The sequence below is a fragment of the Aptenodytes forsteri genome, unplaced genomic scaffold, assembly GCF_000699145.1.
Source record: "Aptenodytes forsteri isolate BGI_AS27 unplaced genomic scaffold, ASM69914v1 Scaffold258, whole genome shotgun sequence".
NCBI lineage: Eukaryota > Metazoa > Chordata > Aves > Sphenisciformes > Spheniscidae > Aptenodytes > Aptenodytes forsteri.
The window spans coordinates 1,860,117-1,873,097 of NW_008795250.1; the positions used below are offsets into that span (position 1 = coordinate 1,860,117).

Below are 12,981 nucleotides of genomic sequence, written 5' to 3' on the forward strand. Positions count from 1 at the left end.
TGCCCCCCCCTGCCCCTGCACACAGCCAGGATTTTTTTTTGGGGGGGGGGGAATAGGACTTGGCGTGATGTAGGGGGGGGGGACATGCAGCAGGGACAGGGTTACCCCCACCCCAGTGTGGGGCAGGAGGGGGACTGAGGGATGACGGTTTGCTTCCCTATAGGTTTGATTCAAGGGTGGGGGTCCCGCGTGGCTCCGCACCCTGTCCCGCTCCCCAGGCCATGAGATGCCACCGGGGCGCGGCGGCCGAGGGGACAGGCTATCAGCCCCATAACCCTTAACGGGGAGGGTTAAGGACACGCAGGGTCCCGCTCCGCATCCCCACAGCCCCCACGCGGGTTCAGCATCCCCAGAGAGGATGCGGGAAGGGGGCGGCCAGAGGGCATCTGTCCCAAAGCTGGACCCTGGGCCACCAAGATGTGACGCGAGGGGCCGTGTCCCGCTGTATTGGGGGGGGGGGTCCCACCCCCACTAGATGGTGCCAGCAGCCCACGCTTGCGGTGCCACCGCACCTGGGGTGACAGCGGTGGGGACAGCCACGCCTGCGGTGGCTTCTCCCACCCCAACCCCACAGAAACCCCTTCCCGAGGTGGGGTGGGAGAAGGGGGCAGAGTGGCTGCACGCCCTGAACCATTTTCTCCCCCCTTCTTTTTATAAGGATCCCACGGGGGTGGATGTGGGTGCCCATATCCAGCACCAGAGCTGGGGGCATCGTGGGGTGGCTCCCAAAAAGGGGGTGAGGCGAAGCCACGGTGCTGGGGAAACTGAGGCAGCGTTGGCCTGGGGCAAGCCCCCAGCACAGCTTCGGTGCCTCCATCCCTCCCGGCTGGGCTCAACCCCCAAATTTCCAGTTACCCTCTCAACCTCTCCGTTCTGCTTTCCCTTTGCAGAAATAATTACCAATACGGTGAATTGGTTTCATTCCCAAGTGACTAAATTACTTAGCAACTTAATTACCTAAATACCAATTTTCTATTACTATTATTTTTAGGCAATTTGGGATAACCAGTCGTGTGAGTAATTGGGTGTCACTTTATTGAATTAACGGGCACGCGTGGTCACAGCGGGGCACGGTGGCGTGAAGGCTCCTCTGGCTCCATCCACGTCAAACTCACCCAAAAGCTCATTCCCAGGATTTTCCTGCCTCCTTTTTAATCTGGATTTTCCAGGACTGACTTGATTTTTCGAGACAGCCAGGTGGGGGGAAGCACGGAGGAGAAAAAGGGGAATTTAACTGAACTTGAATCTCCGCTTTCTTGCCCCAAAACAGGTTGTTCTGGGGAACGGCAGACTTTTCCCACAAGCAATTTTTAACAGTTTATGGCAGAAATCCCCCTCTTTTCTCCAGTTCCCACCACACCAAGGACGACCAAGCCCCAGGACCAAGGTCAGCATCTCCCATCTCTTCAACCCCTGTGCTACGGGGATGAGCGGATGGGACCAAGGCCTCCCAGCTAAGCCGGTGACAGAGGACAAGGACAGCCACGTCTCCCTGCCGGAGCCAGTATCTTGCTATTAATTTTCCCCCCAAATCAGCCAAATTTAGAGATGCTACAGCCTCACTGGACAAGGAAACCTGCTCACGCCGCCGCTGCAGAGGAATCACCTCCTTTCCCCGTGACCCAATGGCTCTGCTCTCCCCAGACGACAAAAAAAAAATAAAGGGGGGAAAAATTATAGAAATTAATCAAGATTAAAAGGAAATAATCAAAATGACTGTTCTCCATGTCCCTCTGATCGCTGGGAAAGCTGCACGGGGAGGCAGCCAAGAGACCTTGCATGCTACGAGTGTGCCAGGTCTCAGCTGTCCTTCGGGATGGACCGCGGGGGAGCCGGGATGTCTCTTGCTCCATCCTTTCATCCCTGTGCCTGGGTGGGTGGCCCTGCATTTACCTCCCTCCTGCCCTGGGCTGCTGGGAAGGGAAACTGAGGCAGGGGGGACTTTCCCCTGGCTGGCACGGGGCACGCTCACACTGGGACCTGAGCAAATCCCACCCGGCGTTTTGGCATCCATCAGCAGGCGGAGGAGCTGGCAGTCAAGGAAACCTGGTGAGCATCCTCCTCCACATAACTCATCCGAACAACCCAGCCAGAGCCGGTAAGCGCTTTCGGCAGGGGAATGTGTTTGAAACTTCATTTATCCACCAACCTAAATGGAAGACGCTTTATTACTTTTGTCTCTGCATCTCCCTTGAAATACTCACCGGCTGGGTGTAAACAAGCCCTTAACTTCTTCTATGCCAGCTGCCGACAGCCACGGAGGTCAGCCGCCACAACGGATGCCTTCAAAATCCCCTGTTCAACCATCTGCTTCTTGATTTTAAGCGCGGGGCAATTTCCAAGCCAGGGAGAGGCGGATTTGTCATCCCAGCCGCAGCCCCAGCCATCGAACCCGCCAAACCCTGCTGCCCCACAAAAATCCTCCCAAGGTTTATATTCCTCATTTCCCAGGGCGGGTATAGGAGAAGGGAGAAGCATGAAGTGATGCTATATATCCTCCAGCAGTTAGTGGCAGAGGGATTTTTTGGATCATCTTGTCCCTAAAAGTCTTTTTTCTCCGTGAATTTGTCTGGCGATGGCACCCCTTGGGAAGGAGCTCCAAAGCTGAATGAGGGTTGTGCGAGCCCTTTCCTTCCTAAAGGCGGTCTGGAGTCAGGAAGGCAAGAAAAGAGGGGAAAAAATACGATCTGGGGTAATAAAACTAGAAATCAAGCTTGGGGTGAGGTGGCTGCTCTCCTCCTTTCTCCCCAGCCTGGGCAACACCGCAAATAATGCAAAATTCAAGAGCAATTACATGGAGAAACCTGCGGGAGGGAGCAGGGAGGTCCCAGCCCTGCCACCCACCTTGCCTGGGCTCGGCCAGCTCCTTCCCCACCCCACGCTTGACCCAGAGGTGGCTGGGGAGGGTCTGCAAGGGGTGGTGGTCCTTCTCCAAACACGTGCTCCCCTAACTTGCTTTATGGCTTCCCAGGATTTTTGAACCCTTGCAGCGCTCCTTGCTTTCTACGCTGACGTTCCTCTATCACATTTAGCAATTAAAGGTGATTTTCTTTTCCCCCCGTGTTCTTAACAGAGCTTATAATTAACTCGCTTCTGATTCGCATCCCCGCTTGCGTGCCGGCCTCATTAGAGATGTCAGCAAAGTTCTTCAATAACGTCACCTCCGGGTTTTTTATAGTCAAGCGCAGCTTGGGATGCGAATCCAGGGGTTTTCTTTTCCCAAAGGATGAGAAACCCACTGTCCCCAGGAGCTGTCGTCCCTCAGCGTCCAGCCCGCAGGGACATCCGCGGGCAGATGAAGCCGGCAGGACCCATGGCTTCTCCCAAATTCCCGGCTCCTGGTCCCGGCCCAACCCACGCTGAGCATCCCATCCGGGGCGGCAGGGTTTTAGCCAAAGCCAGCGGAGGAGAAATACAGCTTCTGAGACCTGTCTTGGTAGCTCAAATTAGCCTTCAGTGTAGGATCAGGCGTCGGGGACATTAAAGGTGACCGGGAGAAGCATCCTTTCAATCTGTATGGCTGCCCGCTGCACACGTACAGGAGCGCCTGCGTTTCGCCAGAGGTTTCTCTTAGCTCTTGTAAATTGAATAAAGTTGTCATCACCCTAACCTCAGCAGTTCTGCATGAGGAATGTTCCCTCCCTTATCTCCCCAAAACTCCTGCCTCGGGTTTCCAGCCATTTGGATTGCTTTAATGCTTTGCAGCCCAGCCTGGCTCTTAGCTAAGCTGGGAAAATCCATCATGTTCCTCGAGGCGAGAGTAAAGTCCGTGAAGCTTTTCACCTTCGCAAGCCTTCCCAAAGGGCATCGTCCTCTGATCCCCTGAGCCTGGCCGCTATCGCGGTCCCCAAGTACAAGCCAGCCCTTGCTGGGGGCTAACGCTCACCCCAGACAGAGAAGATGGGGTGGACATCACCGGGGACGTCACCCTCAGCAGCTCTGGACTCCTTGCCTTCCAGCCTTCCCGTGCTCCCACGGTTGCAGCCGGGTTGGGTTCAGGGGCAGCGGAGATCTTCACCCAGCAGCCCCAGGGAGAGCCGTGCTCTGCACAAGGTGGGCAGAGGCTCAGGAGCATCCATCAGCTGCTGCTGCTGAAAGAAAAAAGGCATTAAAGCTTCCTTTGGGAAGGCAGGGGAGAGGTTTTCTCCGGCATCTTCCCACCTGGAGGCATCGAGGCAGCCATGGGCGCACCATTGGGTCTGGCAGGGCTGCCTGCACCCAGCAGTGCAGGAGAAGCACCCCAATTACAACCAGCCAGCAGAGCCCTAGGGGAGGTTTTCTGCCTTCACAGCATCGCTCTGGTGATTTCCACAAGGTAAAAACCAAACATTTCCACCCCCCACCCCCCCATTCCCCTCCACCAAGGCACCGTAGTTATTAATCACATCCAGCCCGGCAGCACCCGGGGACCCAACAACCCCAGCAGCACCCAGCTGAAGGCCAGCCCTCCCTGGCTCTGCCCGGCACCCCCAACAGCCAAAGAACACCCTAAAATGATACAAACCCACTATTCCCATGGGCAAATTCTTTTTTTTTTTTTTTAATTAAATCTTAATGCAAGTATCGAGGGTTTCCCTGCCCGGAAGGGGTGACCCGAGGTGGCTCAGCTGTCCCGGCATCGGCAGATGGCAGCCTCAAAACCCCCCCCCGCCGCTGTCTCACCCATCCCCGCAGCATCGCCCGGGGGTCTCAGCACCGTCCCCCCCCCGGGGGGCCCAACACCGGGTCCCAGCCCAGCACACATGCTGGGGTACCCTGCGGGCTTCGCTCACAGATGGCAGGAGATGGAATTAATTAGGGAGGCAGAGTGGATAATAACATGTTTTTTAAAGCGTGTTGTTTGCAGCAGACTTCTCTGGAGTGGGTTATTTATAGGATGTGTCTATAACCTAAATAAAGCAGCCGAATTTCGCCGCGTTGCTCCGGGGGCGTGATGCTGGTTGGGTCCCAGGGGGGTGCAGACCCCCCTCCCTCCCCCCGCACTGATGCTCCCCAGGCACCCCCAGCCCCTCCGTGGGTACAGCAGCACGTTCAGAAGCAAGTCACCAGCTTGAGGACCCCGAGCATCTCCTTCTCAGCAGTACCGCTGGTCAAATGAGCCAGTTTAACAAGCAGACCCTCGTTAGGGTACTGCAGCCCCCCGCGCCCGATCCCTCCCGTGGGGCCCTGAGGAGGAGGATGCGATGCTCACTGCGAGCTGGACCAGCTGCTTCACCACGGCTTCATCCCAGCCCTGGGCTGCTGGAAAGAGGGAGCAGGAGCCAGGGCCGTATCCTGAGCGGGGTAGAGACAGGGCAAAGCTGTCTCCCAGCCCCAGCCCAGATGGGAACTGGGGGGCGGGGCATCTCAGACCCCCCAACCCTTGCTCACCCCAAAGGAGCCTCGCATCAGCTGGCAGGGATGCTACAGCCACCTCCCCACACCAGGAGCAATGAACCATCTCCTCCTCCTCCCACCATCCTCTTCTTCTTCATAGTCGTCTTCTTCCTCCTCCTCTTTCTCCTCCTCACCCTTTATTCCCCCTGCCTGCTCTTAGGTGTTTAATATTTGCCCCAGGTTTAACCCATCGCTGCCGTCCTGCCTGCAGCTGCCCGGGCTCTCCTGGGTGGGCTGGGACAGCGCCGGCAGTTGCCACCAGCAGAGGACTGTCCCCAAACCTTGCCGGGATGGCGTGTGCTTGCAATGGGGTCCCCCAAACCCTCATTTAATTCACCAGACACAGTCAATGGTGAGGTTGTGGCCATGGTCCCCCCCGTGCCTCAGTTTCCCCCCTTGCCTGGGAGAGGCCCCAAAACCACCAGCAGGAAGCTGAAGCGATGGCAGGGAGGACAAATAATCCCCAACACGTCCCATGTCTTTCCTACAGCCGCTTGAAAAGGAGAAACACCACCCACGGCCGTGACAAATGTCTCTGGCTGGCTCACAAGTGGAATAGCTAACACCCAGAGAGCGGTGGCTGCTTACGCTCTGGAGTGGTAGGTGTATAAATATATAGGGAATATAATGAATAGTTTTGTTTGTTCTGCTCTTATCTAATTTAATAGCTTCTGGGTGAGCAATTACTCTCTGTAACAAGAGCAAATAAGCAGCTTTAGCGTAATTGGTTGAGTATTACTCTGCTTTATGCTATATAATGCAACATTAGGACCTCAGCACTTACTCTTAAAAGGTGGTTTTCTGCTCCTGTCAAGGCTGGAGGGATGCTCGGTGTGGGTTAGCCCTGGTTTTACCCGCAAAACCCCAAACCCAGCTCCTTTTTGCCATTCCCAGCTAGGAAGAACTGGGGTTTTTTCCCTTAATATTTGCTGCAGAAGATCTGCAGGATGAAATCTCTCCTGGAGGAAGGGGCGAGAGGTCTTGCTATGGGTCTGGATGCATCTCACCGTGATGCTCATCCTCTCCCCCAGCCAAAGCAAGGCTGAAGCTGGCCTGGGCAGCCCGAAAACCTCAGCCCTGCACATAGCTGGGTTTAAAAGAAAAGGAAAAAAATTCACCTGTCAAAAAGCAAGAGAAATCAGCCCATCGTCTTTGGCCAGACCAGCTATGTACATAGGTTTAAATGGTCATTAATGCGTCCCTTCCTGCTTGGAATCATATCTGGGTTAATGTCCTCGCCGGCACGCTCCATGATGGACATCTCCATTAGGAGCAATTGAAAAAGCGACAAGAACTGTCTGGGGAAAAAAAGAGAAATTGGCTTTTGGGTTGGGGAGAGGTGGAAATTTCATATAAATCTGCTTACTTGCTTTGTTGCTGGCGAGGAAATGGAAGCGACAGCTCCAGCTCCATGTGTGGAGAAGGAACTGGGAAACGGGAGCTAAAAAAGCCCAAATCACAACAGTTTTGGGGTTTTGCTGGAGGGGAACAGGCACCTTTTTTTCTCCAGCAACCCCAAATCCTTCTCCCCACACCCCTTGGGAGCTGCTGCATCTTTGCCCCATGGAGGAGACCTTTCCTCCAGCCGTTCATCCCTGGGGAGCAGAAGTAAAGCCCAATTCTTCCAGATGCCCCCTGTTCCCCTTGGAAACAGTCCCAGCAGCTCCCAGTCTTTCCAGTTGTCCTCACTGGTCTTGGAGGAAGGAACTGGAAAGCTGGAGGGCGCTTGCCCCAGCCGTGCCTCAGTTTCCCTCCCGGTGGAAAAGAGAGAGGGAGGAAAAGGGGACACGTGGACATCTTGAGTTGGCCCAGAGGGAAAAGGATGTAGCATCCATCCTGACCTTTCACCCACACCCCTTCTCTGGGTGCTGAGCACCCTCAGCCACTCTCATCCCATCATCCCATCCCATCCCATCCCATCCCATCCCAGGGACGCGCTTCCATGCGCAGGGATGGGCTGAGCCTGACCATAGACATGGTGTCACCCCTGGAGAGAAGGAACCGAGCCAAGCCCTGTATTTGACGCCCCCTCAAGCTCCCCCCACGACAGCCCTGTCCCCTCATTAAGGAGAGGGGGGAATAAAATAATGGATGAGGAGGAGCTGGGAAGGATGGTTTAACCCCATGGCAGTGTCCGTCTACAGGAGGGGCGGCTCGTCCCCAGGTCCTGTGGCAGGAGAGGGGCGGCTCGTAAGCAGGTGTATTGCTCTGTGAAGGGCTGTGTGGAGCGAACTGGTGCAAACTGGTCCCCAGCAGCCCCGAAGATGCAGAGGTCAAGCACGAGCGATCGCTGGACCGAGGCGTTTTGTCACCGCGGGGAAGGGTAAGTCTCCGGTGCAGAGAGACAGGAATTTGCGGCTCCTGTTACCTTGCACTGGGAGCAGGCGGGGGACCCAGAGGAAGCCACCCCCTCTCCAAAAACAACAGCACCCCACAAAGAGGCCTTTTGCAAACAAAACCCTCGTCCCCTCTAAACCGTTTAGGAGGGTTAGCTCCCAGCTGGTACAAGGCTGATTATCAATATGCTCTCATTTATCCTGCAAAAGCCGCCTGACGCCATGAAGCCACACATCCGCCCGTGCCGCGGCATCTAAACCCAGCCCAGAATAGCAGCAACCCCAAATCGGCTCACGCTAATTGACTAACCTTGTTAATCCTACAGAGAGAGGAAAAAAAAAAACCAAAACAACCTAAGAGGTCGGGGAATTTCTGCTGCAAGCCCAAAGCCGGCTTCGTTTCGATAAAAGCAATTTATACCCTGCTAAATACCCAGAAGCATCCGATGAGGCCGGCAGAAAGAGGTTTGAAACAGCCAGAAAGACGAGCCGGGGTTTGCCGAGCGGGATGCTGCGGGCAGCCAGGACAATGTGGGTCCCTCATGGGCCAGACAGGTGCAGAAATCACTTTATTCGGGTTAAGAAAGCCAAGCTTTGCGGAGAGAGGGGTGAGGCTAGCTAGATAACTGATACAACGGGGGAAAATATATAAGCCAGAGGAAGAAAATGAAGTTTCGGGTAGGGAGCCTGCGTTTCAGCAGCAAACTTCTGGCAAGGAGACGGGTCGTGAGCATCCCAGAGCTGGGATAACGCTTCTACCAGCTGAGAGCTCCCACTTTGGTGCTGTGTTTGTCCAGATGCTGAACTGCCCTCAGCGACGGCCCATCACCCCGAAATGCGGCCAGCACCTCATTATCCATGCTGCAGAGCCCACCGGGTCTTGGGGCTTTCCCGGAGCAATCTGTCTGTCCCTTCTCACGCTGGAGGAAAGCACCGTCGTGACTTTCTCCAACCGCAAACCCCATCCGTGCCATCACGCTCCTTCCCTTCCATCCCGCCCCGGCTGCGGGTACTCGGCACTGGTGAGGCCGCACCTCGAATACTGTGTTCAGTTTTGGGCCCCTCACTCCAAGAAGGACGTCGAGGTGCTGGAGCGTGTCCAGAGAAGGGCACCGAGGCTGGTGAGGGGTCTGGAGAACAAGTCTGATGAGGAGCGGCTGAGGGGACTGGGGTTGTTTAGCCTGGAGAAAAGGAGGCTCAGGGGAGACCTCATCGCTCTCTACAACTCCCTGAAAGGAGGTTGTAGCGAGGTGGGGTCGGTCTCTTTTCCTAAGTAACAAGCGATAGGACGAGAGGAAATGGCCTCAAGTTGCGCCAGGGGAGGTTTAGATTGGACGTGAGGAAAAACGTCTTTACTGAAAGAGTGGTTGAACACTGGAAGAGGCTGCCCAGGGAAGTGGTTGAGTCCCCATCCCTGGAGGTATTTAAAAGACAAGTAGATGAGGTGCTTAGGGACATGGCTTAGTGGGTGGTGGTGTTGGGTCGATGGTTGGACTTGATGATCTTAGAGGTCTTTTCCAACCTTAATGATTCTGATTCTATGATTCTATGATTCTACTCGCCCATGGCACATGGGCTCCTCGCCGCTGCGGCCCCAGGGAAATCAAGACAGCTATTTCTCCATCGCTGCACGAACGCAGTCAATCACTTGTGGCTCGTGAACATTTAAATGCTCTCAGGGCTGGAGAAAAGCCTGCCACTAAGATGTTTTTGATCTCCCCCCCCCGCCCCCTCCCCGAGTCCCCAGCTCCAGCTCAGGCTTTGCTGCCTCCTCTCCAGGCATGACGATGTCTCCCCGTGCATCTGCCAATGCCGGGAAGCTGCATGGGGATAGGACAGCAAGCCCAGACACAAGGACAACCCAAAACAACCCAGTGCCACCCTGGGGAGTCTCATCTCAGGGCCAGGGCCACCAGGAGAGGATCAACTACCCTTCTCAGGCATCAGATGAGAGAGGACCAGCAGCATCCTCCTCTCCTGCCCAGCGCAGAGGGAACTTGCTTCCGCAGCAAAAAAAGAGCCACCAAACACCAGCTCCACGTTCATGCACTGCGTCCCACCACCATCTCCGGTGGGTTCCACCTTCCCACCGTCCTGGTGAAACCAGAGGCAGCGTTGTCTATGGAAAAGCAACCTCTTGAGCCCAGTACAGGAGCTGAAGCATCGCCCAGGGAAGGGCAATTCCCCAGGAACTCGTTCCCCCAGCTTGGGGTGACGTACCCCGTGATGGAGCTGCTGCCCACCCCGCTGCTGGGTCCTCCTCACCAGCATCACAGGGGAAAAAAAAAACCACCTCGAAAACAAATCCTGCTGCATGCAACGTGCTTTGAAACGGAAAGGGAAGAGGAGGAGGAGAAAGCGAAGCAGCGAGGCTCGGGAAGCATAATCTCGTTAAAAATCTCAGCAGGGACGCGGTGTAATTAATCCTGACAAATTCATTGCGGAACAATCCCTCGGTCGGTTTGGGATAAATCGTGAGCTGGTGCCTATGGCATCGTCACGAGGATGTAGCAGGTACCTCCGGGTACCTTACGGCAAGTGAAACAAGAAAAATCCTCCCCTTTCAGCTGCTGCTGGGGCTGCCGTCGCTGCCGAAAAGGCGGCTGCTTGCGGAGGAGAAGGGGTTTTGCCAGGTTATCGGGTGGCAAAAGGGGACAGGGACCCCGCGGGCTCCTGGGTACCCCCCAAGCTGAGACGGGGAGCGGGATGGGGATGCTCAGGCGGGCATGGCCAGCCCTCCTCCTCCGCAATGATATTTAGGAAAAAAAGGCTGAGTTCTTCCCAGATTTTAGCTACTGGGTGAAATGAATTGAGGAAATAAATACGCCTCAAGTTGCTCTGAATTTTTGCAGGGATCGCCTTTTGTCCCTCATTTTGCAGAAGCGCCATCGCAAGCTAAGCCAGCGCTGACGTGACTGCATTGCTCGGCCTTCTCCATCTCCTCTCACCCTCACCGCAAGCAATGAATTCCCTCTGCAAGACAATTTTTGCCCTAAAGAATGCCCTGTCCATCTAAAATAGGAAGCATTGAAAATCTCTCCTGTTTCAGCTGGAGAGCAATGTTTGGCTTAAAATATATAGCGATAAACATGCTTCGATGTCTCATAAAGATGGAGAGGGACATCTATGCTTCGTCATCATGCTCGGCCTTTTAAGATGGCCCGGGCCAACAAAGTCATAATGAAACCCCCCTCAGCTCTGCCAGCTCTTCCTTGCCAGAGCCTGGGAACCACTACTCTTAGCATCCTGGTCAGCCCTGGACTGGGATGCTGGGCTTTGGATACCACCGGCATCCCAACACCCCCGCACCGCCCTTTCCAGCACGGGAGGTCTTTCCTCCCCGGAGGCATTCCCAGCTTTCCTCTCCTCCTCGTCTCATCTCCTAAACGAAGTATGTCAGGCAGCATTAGCTCAGCCTGCCCCTGATCCCTGCCCAGGGAGCATCCCTTGCAAAACAAATCACTCCGTGTCAGCAGAAGTGTCTGGAGTGATAAAAGCCGTTCAGCGATGGCGGCTCCGTATGACCAGCCACTGGACGCTCCCAAACTTGATTAGGACCTTGAATATAATCGCAGATTTTCCGCTCCGCCTGCCAGCCTGGCTGAGGATGAATGAATCCCTCACGCTAGCTGGAGTCTCTTGCTTCTCCTTCTTTAACCCTCATGGAGATTTATGGCCCTTCGGTGGCTTTCGCCTTTCTGGGGAGATGACGAAGTCCAACACTTCCTTGCTCCACGGCAAGGTGCACGGTGGCTGCTTGCCTCAGTTTCCCCATCTGTAAAAAAAAAAAAGGGGGGGGGGGATAATTTTATAAAAAAATCTTTTCAGTTCCATGGTGGAGGAGGAAGTTCTTAGCAGTTTGGGATCTATTTATCTGTTCCCCACATCCTTGGTGCTGGCATGACCTGCCTGACCACAAGAAGACAGAAAAAGCAGGAGGGATCTGGGAGATGCTGCCCAGCACCGTGCAGGGTGGGGTACCCCGGTGGGGACAAGCCAGGGGGTTGAGACATGGACAGCACATGGAGTTCCTCTCCGAGATGAGCATCTCCCCCTCTGAAGCAGCAGTCACAGTTCAGCGCATCACCACGCTCCCTTTCAGGAGCAATTTTCCTCCTCGTGCTTATTTATTTTGTGGTGAACTTGGCCGGTGCTGGGGAAGATCAGCCCATCCGGCTCTTCACAATGCAAAGGAGGAGGGCTTTTCCCTCCCCCCCCCCTTTTTTCCCCCCCTTTTTTTTTTCCTTTCCCCACTCCTGCCACTCGCCATCAGGATGTCGTTCCTGCTCCTGCTCTCCCGCAGGACCTGCTCCCACACCACCAAGGCCACGAGCACTTGGGAATTTTGGCAGGGCTTCCCTGTCAGGAAAACCTGGGGGGGCCAGAGGGGAGAGGGGCACGGAGGGAGTTATCACCAGGGGAAGCCTGCAGGCAAAATCTCCAAACCCAGATAACCAGATCCTCAAATATGATGAGTTAAACTCCCTGATAAGCTACAGAATAAATAAAGCAGCAACCCAAATTCCTTGATGTTCCTTCTCAGAAGACCCCAGATCCATCCCTTGGGTTATGGGTGAGGGTCTTACAGACCCGGGACAGACCGCAACGGTCAGAGGGACAGACACAGCCCATGCACACAGGTTGGTTTGGGGATCCCACATTTTGTTTTTGATGTTTTCCTTCCAAAAAAAAAGCAATTTATGGTTCAGGGACCTCCTGAGCCGCGGAAGCCTCTGAAGAGGTGATCCCCCATCAGCCGGAGGATAATGAGAACAAACACTTGCCGCACGGGCTTCATCGAGGTGGGCGAGCGCAGAGAAAGAGTCTGTGCAAATATGAATCGAGATAATCAAAGCTGCCGGGGAGCGGGGCTGAGGGACGAGCTGCAAGGAGAGAGACCTCTCTCCTTCCTGTGGACCGGGAGTTGCAGATGGCTGGAGCTGGCTGGAGGGATGCAGGATGCTCGGGGTACCGGGGCAGACGGATGCAGGATGCTCGGGGTACCTGGGCAGATGCAGGACAGGTAGGGGCGACCAAGGATGGGGTCTTAACACACACTTGCCTCCCACAGCTTCCAGACGTCATTGAAGGACTTGAACACCCTCAGCGCACCCTCAGTAAGTTTGCAGATGACACCAAGTTGGGCGGGAGTGTTGATGTGCTCGAGGGTAGGAAGGCTCTGCAGAGGGACCTGGACAGGCTGGATCGATGGGCCCAGGCCAACTGGATGAGGTTCAACAAGGCCAAGTGCCGGGTCCTGCACTTCGGC

The 12,981-nt window shown here is 55.2% G+C and overlaps 1 protein-coding gene across 1 annotated transcript in view; it reads right to left on the bottom strand.

Annotated features, from left to right (window-relative positions):
* The window catches only part of LOC103898581 (lysyl oxidase homolog 1), a 31,887-nt gene that overhangs the window by 12,404 nt on the left and 6,502 nt on the right, over positions 1 to 12,981 (bottom strand). The window contains exon 4 of the mRNA XM_009278863.2: positions 11,980 to 12,084. Within this exon, the coding sequence (XP_009277138.2) occupies positions 11,980 to 12,084 (105 nt within the window). The remainder of the gene's footprint in view (positions 1 to 11,979; positions 12,085 to 12,981) is intronic.